Below are 16,430 nucleotides of genomic sequence, written 5' to 3' on the forward strand. Positions count from 1 at the left end.
CATACTAATAGTTCTCCTGTGAACATCTGTTATTATACCCATCATTATTTAACATGATTTAAAGCCGTTTATAAGATGCATACTATAGGACAACAAAGTAGTTGGAGGAAGAATTGAAAAGTAGGTATAGGAAAAGTAGACGCAACCAGGATGAAGTCAGTATACACACGCATTACCTGAAACATATAGCAGAAATGGGTCCCAAAATTTAAGCTGGGGCTCTCCAGCAAGCCAATGCAAAGAAGGAAACAATATTCAATATTCAAACAAATCTAATTACCTTATTCCAGTGTCCCACAACATAAAAACAAAATGGCTGTTGCTGGTATTACAGCTTGAGAAAGTTTTTCCATGAATCCTTGCAAGGAAGATGGTTGTGTGCTGAGTGATGTCCTCCACTTGAGTCTGCAACAAATGCAAGAAGCATATTCAGTCCCTTGAAATTGAGTTTCTAGAACCCCAACGTCAAGGCAACAGTCTCTCCAGCTGTAGAATGATGACAAAAAGCCAAAAGCGGAAGCATATCTTAAGGAAGGACCGCAAAGTAGGCCAGTCTAGGCCCACAAGCCTCTCAAGGCCTCTGTTCTCCCCAGGAGAATTTTTCCCCCAGGAGAAATTTTAGAGCAGTGAATGGCAGTACATGGGTTTGGGGCTCCTTGGGGCATCGTAAGAGATTCACAACTCTACTTGTATACGGTATTGTCTCCAGTATGAATAATTGATTAGTCTCGCTAATTACGTGCTGCTGTTTTTCAACCATATAAAAATACCGTTGAGCTTAATAGGATAAAATTCATTTAAAGGTATCACTAAATTTAAAGTATAGTTTTTCATTACTTTTTTATCCTCAAACAGGGTAATAAAAGAACAAGGACTATTACATAAGTAATGTATTATGGGGTGTTGAAAGAGATTTATGTACTTGAAAAGAAAGCTGGAGCCACTATTTAAGAGTTGTATACATTAGATTCCCGAGGAATGGATAGATTAAATATCATTTTGACAATTCTCCATGAATAGTGTTTCTCATCCTCGCGACTTTGCTATGTCACCTCCGATTATAATAAGTAGCATTATTAGTAATGGTACATTAAAAAACTGTTCCCTCACAAAAGCTCTTGCAGTGGAACCCGGAAACAGAAAGTGGAGGTTGGAAGGAATAGAAACTAAACCAGTGTACAATAAATTATGGATTTAGAAAACTGGCGCCGAGACAGTTGAAAGCCTTGCTCCAGGCAAGCTCTCCTTTGGCTTGTTATTTGTGTGTTTACAGGAGCCGAAGGTAGGAAAGCAGGCTCATCTGTGCTGTCTCTGTTGCAGGAAACCGAGCCTGATTTTGACAACTGTGCAGTTTGTATTGAAGGGTACAAGCCCAACGATGTGGTCCGGATCTTGCCCTGCCGGTGAGTGGCTAGGCTGCCTGCTTTTGACTGGGGCGTGTGTGGAGAGTGTCTGCTAGCCTCACTGGCTCCGACATGCTCGGCGTAGCCCTGCAAGGTCAGTCTGCCCCAGCGGTGCCGTATTCGAATAAGAAATCACCAACAAGCTCATTCTTTTTGTACAACCTTTCTCCTTGAAAACATTTTGTCTTGTGACATCAGAAATATTTCTCCAATCCTCTTCTCACCAAAGAGAGGAGACTAGTGCTATGACCTAGGATCTCATGTACACGGTTTGATGGTGTAGCTCCAAGTTCAAGGTTTTTTTAACAATAGATCTATAATATTCAGAATCGTACTCGCTTTTACAAGTGCTATTTTAATTAAAATAATAAACTCTTAAAAATGTTTTCTGAATGATCATGAAGGGATCAGCAACCAGAATACAGTCAGTAGGGAGTAGGAAGCCAAAGGCAGATTTCATTCCCCTTTATTTTTTATTGACAAGAAGAGAATATGGCCATCACCCCCAAGCTTCTAGAATCTAGGGGCGGATGCCAGCATGTGTGGTTGGAAAAACTGCCAACTGGTGATTCTCATAGAACCCTAATCCCTCTCCCTCAAGTGAAATTCACCGTTAAGGTGTCTAGATTCTTTTTATACAGTTAACATTAAATAAATTTGAATATTTCAATACAATAAAATATTTTAAAGTTGCCTAAAGCTTTTTTAGTGTTTTTGCATCTGTGCAGGTGTCCCAAAGAGAAAAATTAAATACTGCCTTAAACAAAGAGTCTTCACTTAGAAATACTGGCTTTAAAAATTCTAACAGTATTTAAGGAAATATAGTAGAACACAGTCACCACCAAGATATAAAACAATCCATTCGGTCATAAAACAATGTGATGTAGAACTATTTATTAGAAACACAAAAGAAATAGGATATGCTTTAGAGGAATTAGTTTAATAATCTCAAAGTGACAAAATCTCAAAGTGACAGAAAGGAACAAGATACTCAGATAGATGCAGACACTCCAAGGGGACTGGATTGTGCTTGAAACACTCTCAGGCAAATTGATCAGTAGGAAAACCAGCCTGAGGAAAGCGCACTCTGGTGGCCCCAGCTGAAGCCTTCAGGTGGGATTCCCTTTTCTTAGTTTATACATGGTTGACTGTCTCTAAGAACAAATCATAAACTGGGACACATAAAGACTTGGCAGCATCCTTCATATGAGGGTACTATAGATAAATTCTCTCTCTCTAGACATTATACTTGGTATTTGCTTGGTGACTTCTAGAAATGCTGGCCAAGAGTGGCAGTATGTGAACTACAGACAGCCTCTGCCACTAGCATCTTTCCTCTCTGCAGCATTTTATTAAGAGTTTTATAAAGCCTCATACCTATGCACAAGGAAAGTCTTGATTTTACTTTCCTCTGGAGCTGGCTTAGAGCCCTGTGAGGCTCCTACTAATAAAAAATATCCAAAGCTAAAATTAAAGGTAAATAGCATCTTTTCCCTGAGAATCCAAAGAACTTTACAAAAGTAATTACGAAAAGAAACTAAAAATAGAACTACGATATGATTCAGCAATCCCACTACTGGGCATATACCCTGAGAAAACCATAGTTCAAAAGGACACATGTACCCCAATGTTCACTGCAGCACTATTTACAATAGCCAGGACATGGAAACAGCCTAAGTGTCCAACGATAGGTGAATGGATAAAGAAGATGTGGCACAGATATACAATGGAATATTGCTCAGCCCTAAAAAGGAACGAAATTGGGTTATTTGTAGAGATGTGGATGGACCTAGAGTCTGTCATACAGAGTGAAGTAAACCAGAAAGAGAAAAACAAATATTGTACAATAACACATATATGTGGAATCTAGAAAAATGGTACAGATGAACCTATTTGTAGGGCAGGAATAGAGACGTAGAGAACAGATATGTGGACACAGTGGGGGGAAGGGGAGGGTGGAACGAATTGGGAGATCAGGTTTGACATAAATACACTACCATGTGTAAAATAGTTAGCTAAGGGAACCTGCTGTATATAGCACAGGGAGTGCAGCTCGGTGCTCTCTGATGACCTAGATGGGTGGGATGGGGGGTGGTGGGAGGGAGGTCCAAGAGGGAGGGGATATATGTATACATAGAGCTGATTCACTTCGTTGTACAGCAGAAACTAACACAACATTGTAAAGCAATTTTACTCCAGTAAAAGGAAAAAAAAAAAACTATATATAGGCTTACTTTAGCTCCATCATTCATACTGTATAAAATAGCTTGTTCAGTTACAGCTCTTTCATGAGTATATTTCATGTTACTGCATATAATTGCTGGAGGCTGCATAATATCTAAGTCACAGATGTACCACAATGTAAATTTACCAGGCCCCTGTTGTGGACCATTTAGCTGATTGCAGTTTTTAATTATGACAAATTACATTGCTTTAGCAGCATTTAAATTGTCATGATATATTACTCCAGATCTGCTTTTATAGTATATATATATATATATATATTTTTTTTTTTTTTTGTGGTATGTGGGCCTCTCACTGTTGTGGCCTCTCCCGTTGCGGAGCACAGGCTCCGGACGCGCAGGCTCAGCGGCCATGGCTCACGGGCCCAGCTGCTCCGCGGCATATGGGATCTTCCCACACCGGGGCACGAACTGTGTCCCCTGCACCGGCAGGCGGACTCTCAACCACTGTGCCACCAGGGAAGCCCTATAGTATATTTTTTAGAAATTTTAACAAAGACAAAAATAGCATGTCAGTACTTGTCACCAAAAAAAAAAAAAACTTTAGGAAGTTTAATCTTATTTATGCTCACTTGCCCTAGGCCAGTTTAGTTTGGCCTCAGGCTCCTCCTTTTTACATCATCATTTGCTTCTCAGCTCATTTCTTGATTCTTTTTGCTTGAAGTTCCTCACTGTACATCTGCTTTTATTTCCTTCCTGTGGGCCCTGCTTTAAATAACAAATACATCGAGCATTACCAAACACAGGTTGTAGTTGCTGTTTGATCTTAAACTAGACACACAGGCCTACTCTTTGAAGAGTTCATCCAGATTTTCCATGTGGCTTTTAAAATCAAGATATTTATGCCTGTTGCTGGTTTCTGCCGGACAGTTGGCACTAATGGATGTTACCAAACGAATGCACTGGCATTTGCTTTTTTGCTAGATAATTTCCTCTGGGGTATTATTAAGCCTTTGCTCCTATGAACTTTATAGTCTCTCTTACCAATTATTTCCAGGCTGACTCATCCACAGAATTCTTTGCATCTCCTTGGAGTAAAAACTGTTTCAAAAAATGTTCCAGCGTATTGCCTTTCTTCTCTCACACTCTTTTCGGTGGCCTCCTAACTCCTGACATGCTGGGTGCCTCTCTTCTCTATGGTTGCCATTTAGGGTGTCTTTCCAAATCACCCAGTCTCGTACCATCACTTTTTCAAAATCATTCTCTTGATTGTGTCCCTTTTGAAGACACTTGCACAAATTAGGATGAATTAATAAGTGATTCTTCCTCTTTATTTGTAGTCATGGTGATGAATAAAGTTAAACTGCGCATATTCATGTGCCATTTCTCCCCCATTCTTCTTTCTTTGTCAGGGTCCTTCTCTAGCCCTTGGAGGCAAGTTTCCCCATTGGGTGAGCCTGGACACCCACGTTTCATGTGTGGGAGGGACCGCAACAGCACACAAAACATCTCAGGTCTAACTTTTGTGGTTTGGATTTGATCCTAATACACCACTAAGATATTTTCCAAGGAACTGCAGTTTTGCCATAGCATACCTATGCCAAAACATACAACGCACTGCATTTTAGGGCTGCTTTTTGTGACTGGGATCTGTACTTGCGATTATGATTTTTAGCCACAGAAGATATCTTACTGAGGTTCTGTTGTCTTCTCTTGTCCAGTGAAGAAGTTGGGCTCTCTGATTCTTCTTTGGCTTTTTTTTTTTTTTTTTCTTGCGTTATGCGGGCCTCTCACTGTTGTGGCCTCTCCCATTTGCGGAGCACAGGCTCCGGACCCGCAGGCTCAGCGGCCATGGCCCACGGGCCCAGCCGCTCCGCGGCATGTGGGATCCTCCCGAAACGGGGCACGAACCCGCGTCTCCTGCATCGGCAGGCGGACCCCCAAGCACTGCGCCACCAGGGAAGCCCTGGCTTTTACCCTATGGTGTCCCCACTGTCCTTCAATGGTTATTCATCTCAAACTATTTACCCAATTGCAAACGCCGTATCTCAGAAAGAGCGTGATCTCTTTGGGCAGAGCAAACGTCCTTGTTTGTCATTTTTTAAAAACAAAGCAGTGTATGCATCCTTTCTCTACATGTTTGTCATTTTTTAAAAACAAAGCAGTGTATACATCCTTTCTCTACGTGCCTATACAATTCTTTCCTATCTCTAATTTATTACTAAAGCGTTATCACTAATTTGGGAAGATATTAGTTTCTACTACTGTCTTTTCCTTTGTTTGCAAACTCTCCCCACAATTTAGGAAAAAGTATGGCAGCTCCTTGGCAACAAGCAGGCCCTTGCCATAACCTTTTTAGTAACTAAATGCTTTATTCAAAACAACAAACATTTCTCTTGTAGCAACTGTATACCAGGAATAGTGTGAAGTACCAGAAATGAAAAGATAAATGGCATGTTCCCTGCTGTAAAGGAAATCAGGCTAGTGAGGGAGAGATAGGAATTCAAATAAGTAATCACAATACAGAGTGACATATATGCAGCAATAATAGCAAAATGAATTAGTTTGGAGGAACTAATACCAGGCACAAGGAAGTTAAGAAAGGCTCCATAGGGCTTCCCTGGTGGCGCAGTGGTTGAGAGTCCGCCTGCCAATGCAGGGGACACGGGTTCGTGCCCCGGTCCGGGAGGATCCCACGTGCCGCGGAGCGGCTGGGCCCGTGAGCCATGGCCGCTGGGCCTGCGCGTCCGGAGCCTGTGCTCCGCCACGGGAGAGGCCACAACAGTGAGAGGCCCGTGTAAAGAATCGGGGTCTTTTCGTGGGCCAGTCAGAATTGTCCTCTGGGGTAAAACCGGAATGTGTCCTAACTCGCCTTAGCTCATTCCATAGTACCCATCGATGAGCTATTCAAATTGCATCATCCCCAGCCCCCTAGAGAGACAGAAAAGCAGTTTCTGACAGACGACAGAGTTTGGCTGGGTACTAATGGCCCCATGGAGGCAGCATGTCCTGCTGGCTTGTTATTGTCACAGATAAAATCCTCTAATGCTCAAGTCATTGTCTTTGGTAGCCGTGCCTCCAGCTTTTCACCAGTTCCTATACAAAATTCTTGTGATTACAAATTAGCTCCTGTAGTTACGTCTTGTAAATAGTGCTTCTTGGGGGGAAACTATAGGAGGTAAGTGCTGTGGACACTGGCTGCCCTTTTAATCAGGACTTGGTGCGTATTTCGGAGCCGGGAGTCCAGGTCAGTGAGCGGCTCTGCAGGTCCATGGCTTGTTGGGCTCCGCCCTCTTCACAACAGGATTCAGTTTTGTCCTGAGCAAGCTTACCTGGTAGAGCATTCTGGAAGGCAGGGGGTGTGTGTGGTAAATATATATATAGCCTAAAGTTGATCGTTTTAACTGTTTTTACATTTATATTTCAGTGGCATAAAGTATATTCAAATTATTGTGCCACCATGAGGACATTCATCTCCAGACTGAAACTCTGTAGCCATTAAACAATAACTCTCCATTCCCCCAGCCTGGAGTTTTGTGTGTGTGTGTGTTTTAATTGAGGCTTGATTTTTTATTAACAGAAGAAAATGTCAGTGAAGGAACTTAGTTTTGATTCAAGAGTCTAATTTAAGTTAGCTAGCTAAAAATTGATTTTTACGTATTCAATTCAAAACCTGATAGTGAATGGTAATTCTGTATATATCTGGTATTGTTATTATTGCTATTATTACAATACTAATATGATGTTACTCTTACCATTATTATTAGAACTGTTACTATTCCTATTACTATTCCTAAGATCATTACCACCATCCATTCTTTCCTGGCTTTCTGAAGTAGGCTTCTCACTGATCTCCCTGTTTCTACTCCTGCCCCTTAGTCATTCATTCTGATAAGTCTATTTGTAATTATCCAGCTAGACGGGCTGGACTCCAGGTACTTTTTTTTTTTTTTTAATTTATTTTATTTTTTATTTTTGGCGATACGCGGGCCTCTCACTGCTGTGGCCTCTCCCGCTGCGGAGCACAGGCTCCAGACGCGCAGGCTCAGCGGCCATGGCTCACGGGCCCAGCCGCTGCGCGGCATGTGGGATCTTCCCGGACCGGGGCACGAACCCGCGTCCCCTGCACCGGCAGGCGGACTCCCAACCACTGCGCCACCAGGGAAGCCCTCCGGGTACTTTTTTAGCGAGCACAAATTTAAACTCATTAAGTGTATCAGAAGTATGACTAAAAAAGCTTTTTCTTTATGAAGATTAATTGAAATATACTTCAGTCCTTCTGTTTCTCCAAGATGTGTTTCTGTAACAAGGTAGATTCACAGAAAATTAAGAAGGTGCACTGTTTCATATTCACTCCTTACAAAAGAATTGAGTTGGCTGGTGCAATTGCCACTGATTTTATCTGGAATTACTGTAAGAAGCAATCTTAGGAAACTTGCCATTGTGGCTCTTGTTAGGATTTTCTACTCTGATTTCATCGTGAGGACTCACCAGAGCAGTTCACACATGGAATACCTGCATTTCTCCTGAACAAAGGAATGTTTTTATATTGTGGATACGAAACTGTGCTATTTTCCAGATTTTTTTTTTTTTTTCTATGTTTGTTGATAGAAAGCCAACAGCCAAATCTGGAGCCCATCCCATAGCCAAAAGTTATTTTTTTTAGCTTCATCCCTGACTGTGTTTTATGTCTCTATTCTTATTTTCCTTTCTTCTTTTGCTTTTATGGCATCTTTTTGGATATCTGCATCTCTTAAGGTCACCTTAAGTCCTTTCTAGAATAAACATTTTCCATGTGTTTAAAACTTTCGCAATATCATTTTTAATTGGTGTATAATATCCCCTAAGTCATAATTTATTTGACTCTTTTTGGACATTTATGTTGTTCCCCCCTTCCATACCCACATACTTTTTTTTGCTATTATAAATAGGGCTGTGATAAATTAGCTATGTCTGTGTAGACTTTAGTTACATTTTGGATCATTTCTTTGTTTCTAAGGCTACAAATTCAAATTGCCTAGTTACTTTCCAGAAAGTAGTACCGAAGGAGTTTTCCAGTCAGTCAGATCTAAGAAGAATATTCCAAGCAAAGATAACTAGTGGTAACTTGGAATTGTCAGAATGTAATGCACGTGTCAAGATAATGGTAGAGAGGTAGGATCAGATCATTTAGGACCTGAATGCCCAGCTGGGGAGCTGAGGTTATAGCCAAGTCCTGGGAGACCAGCTGACGGGTTCAGCTTGTGCTCTATACACAGCACACTGGCACATGTAGAACGTGGCTTAAAGGCTTAAAGTGATGTGAATGGAGTCAAGGGGACCAGTTAGGAGACTGTGGCAAAGAAAGTCAAGACAAGAAATGCTGGCAGCCTGACTTGGAGTGCTGGCATTGGGCACATAGGGGGAAGGATCTAGCCAGGAGATGTTCTGGAGGTAAACCTAGCATGAGTCAGCCATTTGGAATACTTGAAAATAGCTGCCCCTGTCAGATGGTGACTGATAGATACATCTATATTTGTTTGCAATTAAAACATTCTCATTATCTTTCCATTCGGATTCTAAACAATAGAAAAAAATCCAGCGTTTAGCACACTGTTATTCAAAAACTGTAACAGAAGAAACAGATTTCAAACGCTGAAACAGATTTTCTTTCTCACTCAAAAAAAGAAAAAAAAAGAAAAAAACTTGAAGACCAGCTTGGGCTTATCTTTTTAAAACTTTCTTCTGAGTTATTCATCCCAAAACAATCCCATAACTGGGTCATTTAGTCAGAGTTCCGTTTTAGATAGACAATTGTTGGATTCTATATGTAAATGCTGTGCTACCTTTCCTCTTTCTCATCTCTCTGTTTTAGAAATGAGGCTAAATTTCAGTTGTATCTGTGTAAGAGATCTCTTTAGTAATTCAGGACATAGAATATATCATACTGTTTCTTTTTTCTTTCTTCTTTGAAACTTGAGTCTACATTTTTACAAAGATCAGAACATGACTAACCACACTGGTGTTGAAAGAGATGAGATGGAGATTTAACACAATAATATGCCAGACTGAAGAGAGAAAACAGAATAAATAGTTACTGTTACAGTTCAGAACAAATTAATAGAGAAGAACAAATAAAGCTTGTATGTGCAAATCAGGGCAATACATACCCTAATTTGCAAAGGAATTTCTGATGACATTCCAGTTAGAGAGATACTAAAAGGGACAGGCCTGGAGATTTGGAAAAGGAATTTTTTGAAGGCTGTTGAAAAGTCAAAGCCTAGATTTGGTCTTCTAATTCAATGAATTCAGTGGAGGTCTGTTACATACCACGTATCTACAGTTGACAAGAGGTTTATACGTCATCTTTGTACATCTACCCAAATAACCAGCTACTTTCTTTTCTCATTTGATGTGACTGATGTATGTATACCTTTAACATGGACCTACTTACTGACCCCTCAGATCCATTAACAATCCATTAACTCCTGTCGGTAAGGACAGGGGACATTCTCCTCTACAAGAGAAGCAGCTCTGGGAGAGATCTAGTAAAAAGGTACGTGGCAAACAGAAGAGAGATCCATTTGTAAAGCTTTCTGAACAAACATGAATCCTAAGCCTTCCAGAGTGACTTGCCTGCCAAGGACCAGCCTCCTTAAAATCAAATTAGTAAGATTTACGGAGCTAATATAGGTGAGAGCACTGTGCCTACAAGACAAGTGCGTTACCACCAGTGGCTTGCATCAGATGGGCCTCTCTCCCTCTGCTTATTCACTGTGTCCCAGAGAGTTTCCTTGTTCCCATTGGATGCTTCCAACCCAACCCACCGGGGCAGTTCATAGCCTCCCCTGCTTCTCCTGAAACTTTCATGTGGGATCCAGGTCTTGGGTCCTTTAATGACAACTGAAGGCAGCATCACAGTTGGACTCTGATATTCATCTGTGAACTTAGGAGCTCTCATTCACTCTCCCTACCAGACACAACATGATCATAATAAAGAACATAACATAAAGAAGAATTATAACCTGATGTAGAAATGAATATCATTTTCATACTTGAAAACTTCAAAAATCACGAGTTTTATGGAAAGCCCAATAAAAGACACTAGCCCCTGAAGGTTTCTAACCCCAGGACCCATCTAATTTTAAGATGAGTCAAATGAACTGAATGTCTGTGTGAACAGAAGATTCCAACCTCTTTACGGGTAAAAAAGATTTACAAAACGCTCTAACGTGATCAGGATTCCGACTCTGAGCCTTATAACTTGCGAAGTGGAAAACGAAGGGATGCTTTCTAGCCAGGCAGAAATGGTCTGTCCTAACTTTACCCTGTTGTGCCTGTTACATATGCTTGATTAGGAACAGATTTTTCTCCAAGTTCCTTTTTTTAAAAAAGTGGTGAACACTGGCTGATATTTCATAAGATTTGACTTACTCTTTCATGCCCATGTTACGCAAATTAGATTATTGGTCATTCTTTTCTCTGCCGTTTTATATTTTTAAAATAACTATGAATGTTTCATTGCTAATTGTAAGAAATTTTGAAAATGGTGAAAAGTATAAAGAAGTAAGGAAGAATAATAATCTCACCACCCAGAAATAATCATTATTAATATTAGTATGTTTAATTTTTATGATGTATGTATATATATAAGCATCCCATGTATGTTGTTAAACATTATAGAGTCAGGCCATTAATATAATTTTTATTCTACTTTCTCATCTAATATTAAAAAGTAAGCATTTTCCAGTAACTTTAGAAATTATCTTAAAATATTTTAGTGGTTGCATAATGGTCCGTTATTGGAGTTTCTTTAACTGTCCCCGCTATTGTACAGCATTGAAGTTGCGTCCAGTTTTCATCATTATAAAATCATGATCTCAATTGTTTATTTTTTTTTCTGTGTTTATCACTTAGGGTATGTTCCTAAAAGTGAACTTCCTGGGTCAAAAGTGCTTTCCAAAGGATCTTGATAAGTTTTGTCTAACTGCTTTCCTGAAAGGTGGTAATGATTTACACCCCATACTAGCAGGATGTGCTTTTGCATTAGTGTTTTTTGGAACCAAGACGTAGTACCATTTTTAACCATCTTTCTCATCTAGTAGCCAAATTACAAAGGTAGCACTTAGCTTTAATTCCCATGTCTTTGATTTCTCTGAGATATTATTCTTGACTAACCTAAGCTCTTCACATATCGCATCTGTCAATGAAAAATTTTCACAAAGTGAGAGTCGTGAGTTCAGTTTTATTTAGGGCTTAATGAGGGCTATAGCCCGGGAGACAGCCTCAGATACCTCTAGGGAACTGTTCCGAAGAAGTGGAAGGGGGAGGTTAGAATATATGTGATTTTGGTGAAGGGGGATACGTGTAATCAAGCACACATTTTGGAAGAAAGTTGCTGCTGGTCACAAGAAGGTGGCTGCTAGCCACGAGGAGCAGATGTCTCCATTAAGGATTTTAGTGCTTTTCTATATATGAGAAGATGCAAGGAATTGGGCTCATAAAATCTTCTCCTGAAAATATCTAACTGGCTGAAGGCCTGTTCTGCCAGTTTTTCCCAGAGCACAGAGTGCCTCATTCCTGGTCTCCACTCCAAACTCCTTTCAGGGTGTGTTGAAGGTCAGCAAGTAGCTAGTGACTTCATTCTTTCAGAACCAGATGGCAAGCAACAATTTTTAGTTGGCATATCTACTGTAAATGTAAATCGTCATTGATGGTAAGATGCTTCCTGATTTCAGAGATGTTAAAATGGGGGAGGAAAATGATACGGTATAGAACTAGTAAAATGTGGTATTAACTATTTTTAACATTTTGTTTTCATGTTTTGGTAAATAGTGTTTTTTCTCATTTAAATATTTTTGGGTTTATGATGCTTTTGGATTAATAGAAAAAAGTTATAAAATTTATGAACTTTTATCTTTATTTTTATCTCCTCTTCTTTCATCTTTCTTTACCCCCCCAAAAATAATAATAATAATAAAACAACTGAGCAATTAACTGCATTTTTCAAATTTCTCCGAAATTTATGTTGGTATAGGCATCCCACTCAATAGTCATTATTTACAAAAACTGTTATTTTAAAAACTCATTTTTTCAGGAACATAATTTTACATACTCTGCCAGATTAAAAGTTATATAGTGTGGTGGGAGTTTAAAGTGGCACAGCTGCTCTGGAAATTTGTCAGTTTCTACTGAAGTTAAACAAATACTATCCTCTAACCTAGCAGTTTCACTCTTGGATATATACCCAAGAGAAATGAATGCATACATTCACAGAAAGACTTATACAAGAATGGTCATCATAGCACGTTTATTTGTAATAGCCAAAAAATAACCCCAAGGTCTAACAACAGAAAAATCTGTAAATCAGTTGGGGTACAGTCATACACTGGAATACTACTCAGCAATAAAAAAACCAGCGATCGATGTACATGAAAGCACAGATGAATCTGAAAAAATTGTGTTGAACCAAAGAAGCCAGGCAAAAAGAATAGATACTTTATGATTCCATTTATGTGAAATTCAATCACAGGCAAAGCAAATCTTTGGTGACAGAAGTCCTAATGACAGATTCATGGCAGGGAGCTGCTGCAAATAGTGACAGTTTTACTTCTTCCTTTCCAATTTGGAGGCCTTTTATTTCTTTTTCTTGTCTAAGTGCTCTGGTTAGTACTTCCACTACTATGTTGAATAAAAGTGGCTAAAGTGGACATCCTTTCAGCTTTTCACCATTGAATATGATATTAGCTGTGAGTTTGTCATATCCGGCCTTCATTATGTTGAGATACTTTTCCCCCCATACCTGATTTGTTGAGAGTTTTTATCATAAATGTTGAATTTTGTCAAATGCTTTTTCTGCATCTATTGACACGATTATTTGACTTTTATCCTTCATTTTGTTAATATGGTGTAATTGTGGATGTTGAGACATACTTGCATCCCTGGAATAAATCCCACTTGATCATGATGTGTGATCTCTATAATGTATTGTTGAATTCACTTTGCTCATATTTTGTTGAGGATTTTTGCACCTATGTTTATCAGGGATATGGGCCAGTATTTTCTTTTCTTGTGAGGTCCTTGTCTAGTTTGGTATCAGGGTAATGCTGGCCTTATAAAATGAGTTTGGAAGAGTTCCCTCCGCTTTTATCTTTTGGAAGAATTTGAGAAGAATTGGTATTAGTTCTTCTTTGAATGTTTGGCAGAATGCACAGTGAAGGTATCTGGTCCTGAACTTTCACTTGTTGAAGGTTTTTGATTACTGATTCAATCTCCTTACTAGTAATTAGTCTGTTCAGATTTTCTATTTCATCATGACTTAGTCTTGGTAGATTGTATGTTTCTAGAAATTTATCCATTTCTTCTAGGTTGTCCAACTTGTTGGCATATAATTGTTTATAATAGTCTCTTATGGTCATTTGTACTTCTGTGGTTATCAATGATATCATCTCCTCTTGCATTTCTGATTTCATTTATTTGGGTCCTCTCTCTTTTTTTTCTTTGTGAGTAGTTTATCTTTTCAAAGATAAACTTAGTTTCATTGATCTTCTCTGTTGTCCTTTTAGCATCTATTTCATTTATTTCTGCTCTAATCTTGTTATTTCTCTCCTTCTACTAACTTTGGGCTCCATTTGTTCTTCTTTGTGTCCTTTGTCCTTTACCTGTGATTAAAACCCTCTGTTGGGTTATCACAGACTATTACTTCAGAGGGTTGTCAGTTGAAGGACATTGTCATAAAACACAGAAGGGAAAACTAAGCCACAGGTAACTTAAATTACTTGCCAAAGATCACAAAACTAAGGAGGGGTCTTCAAACCCTGAAAGCAGAGCACATACTCAGCTGCTGCAACATATGTGAGAAAACAAAATAGGAAGAAAAAGAAAAGAAACCGACTCTCCTTGGCAGTTTGAAGAAAAGAGGTGGGATGTTCAGGGAAGAGAAGGGACATCTGAGCTATGACTTGAATTATGAGCAAGATTTGCCACACCAAAAAAAATTTTTAATTGAGGAGGACACTCCAGAGTTATGGTGAGAATGTGAAGTAAACATGGGGGTGGAGCAGAAGATGTGACAAGGACCAGGTTGGGTGAGCCTTCTTTGTGTGCTGTGACTTTGTGTTGTAGGCAGTGGGAAGCAGCTGAAGCATTTCACATGTGGGCAGTGATATCATATTTGTATTTTAGAAAGCTAAGGCAGGGGGCTTCCCTGCTGGCGCAGTGGTTGAGAGTCCGCCTGCCGATGAGCCTGCGCGTCCGGAGCCTGTGCTCCACAACGGGAGAGGCCACAACAGTGAGAGGCCCGCGTACCGCAAAAAAAAGAAAAAAAAAAAAAAAGCAAAGGCAGGAAAGAGAAACCAGACCAGGTTGGGAAGAGCCTTGAAGAAAAGTGGGTGTTTCTTTCTGTGATACTTCATGATAGAGAGTTGAAAATTTGTGCAAAGGTAATGGAGCTGCCAACTAACATTTACCAGGTTTATTGGGCAGTGGAGAGTGGGGGAGGACAAAGCATTTCGAGGCCAGTGTTACCGTCTTCCCAAATAAAGCAAGCAGACTGATGGCTAAGTGTAGGCCTGATGAGGCCAATATTTGACAGCTTTTCCTTCTGTAGCCAAATGAATACACTTAAGGCAGGTGACTTTTCCTCTGGTTTTGCTCAATTCCCAACCTCTGTAACTAAGGTACTGCCGCCTTGAAGCTGGAGCACAAAAATACACGGGGGTGCTTCCCTGGTGGCGCAGTGGTTGAGACTCCACCTGCCAATGCAGGGGACACGGGTTCGAGCCCTGGTCCAGGAAGATCCCACATGCCGCGGAGCAACTAAGCCCATGCGCCACAACTACTGAGCCTGTGCTCTAGAGCCCGTGAGCCACAACGAAGACCCAACGCAGCCATAAATGAATGAATAAATAAATAAATAAATAAATAAACAAAGTTACCACGACTCCCCCTGTCTTGCTCACGACAGTTCAGTGTGGGAAGGAAGGGCGTGGAGTGTAGATTTGGGTACAAACACTGACAGTAGGACTGGGTTTGAGTCCCAGCTCTGCAGTTTACTAGCTCTTTGGATAATTTAATTTACTTTAACCAGCTTCAGCTTCCTCCACCATAAAATGGGAATAATAATTTCTACCTCATAGGGCTGTCGTGAATGAATAATGTATGTAACGTGCTTGGTACCTAGCAGGCATTTGATAACCAGTAGGTATTGTTTATTAATTAAATGCTGTTTATTAATTAAACACTGAGTCTTAAATCATTGACAACTTTGCAAATAAGATTCAGAAGCTCTGAAGAAACATTTTGACTCCCCATAGAAGCACTGGATAGATCTTATCTAAACATGTTGCCTCGGAGAATGGGATTCTTTGGTCCCTGAGTGACTCACGTTCTTTGAGCACTATTTCATCGAGGGGAATGAAACAGCTTGCACTGGTGCCAAAAGGAAAGCCCCAGGATCCTAATCTCCGTGGGAGGGTAGCAGGGTCTAAGAAAGCCTGCAAAAGTAAATGAGATAGAAAGGTCAGAACAGTCCCCTTCTGCCTCCCAGTGGGGAAAACCTGTCATTTAATTGAGGGGGGAGTCACACATATAGGTGAAAGGACAATAGAAAGCAAGAATGAAATCGCTTATATGTGGAATCTAAAAAGTAGGTACCAATGAACTTATTTACAAAACAGAAGTAGAGTCGCAGATGGAGAAAACAAACTTATGTTTACCGGGGGCGGGGCGGGGGAAGGAGGAAATGGATAAATTGGGAGAGTGGGATTCACATATACACACTACTATATATAAAATAGATAACTAGGGCTTCCCTGGTGGCGCAGTGCTTGAGAGTCCGCCTGCCGATGCAGGAGACGCGGGGTCG

General features: G+C 40.1%; 1 protein-coding gene across 1 annotated transcript in view; it reads left to right on the plus strand.

Moving 5' to 3' along the window:
- The window catches only part of RNF150 (ring finger protein 150), a 239,125-nt gene that overhangs the window by 172,502 nt on the left and 50,193 nt on the right, over window positions 1-16,430 (plus strand). The window contains exon 4 of the mRNA XM_007447438.1: window positions 1,321-1,403. Within this exon, the coding sequence (XP_007447500.1) occupies window positions 1,321-1,403 (83 nt within the window). The remainder of the gene's footprint in view (window positions 1-1,320; window positions 1,404-16,430) is intronic.

The sequence above is a fragment of the Lipotes vexillifer genome, unplaced genomic scaffold, assembly GCF_000442215.2.
Source record: "Lipotes vexillifer unplaced genomic scaffold, Lipotes_vexillifer_v1.1 scaffold1945, whole genome shotgun sequence".
NCBI lineage: Eukaryota > Metazoa > Chordata > Mammalia > Artiodactyla > Lipotidae > Lipotes > Lipotes vexillifer.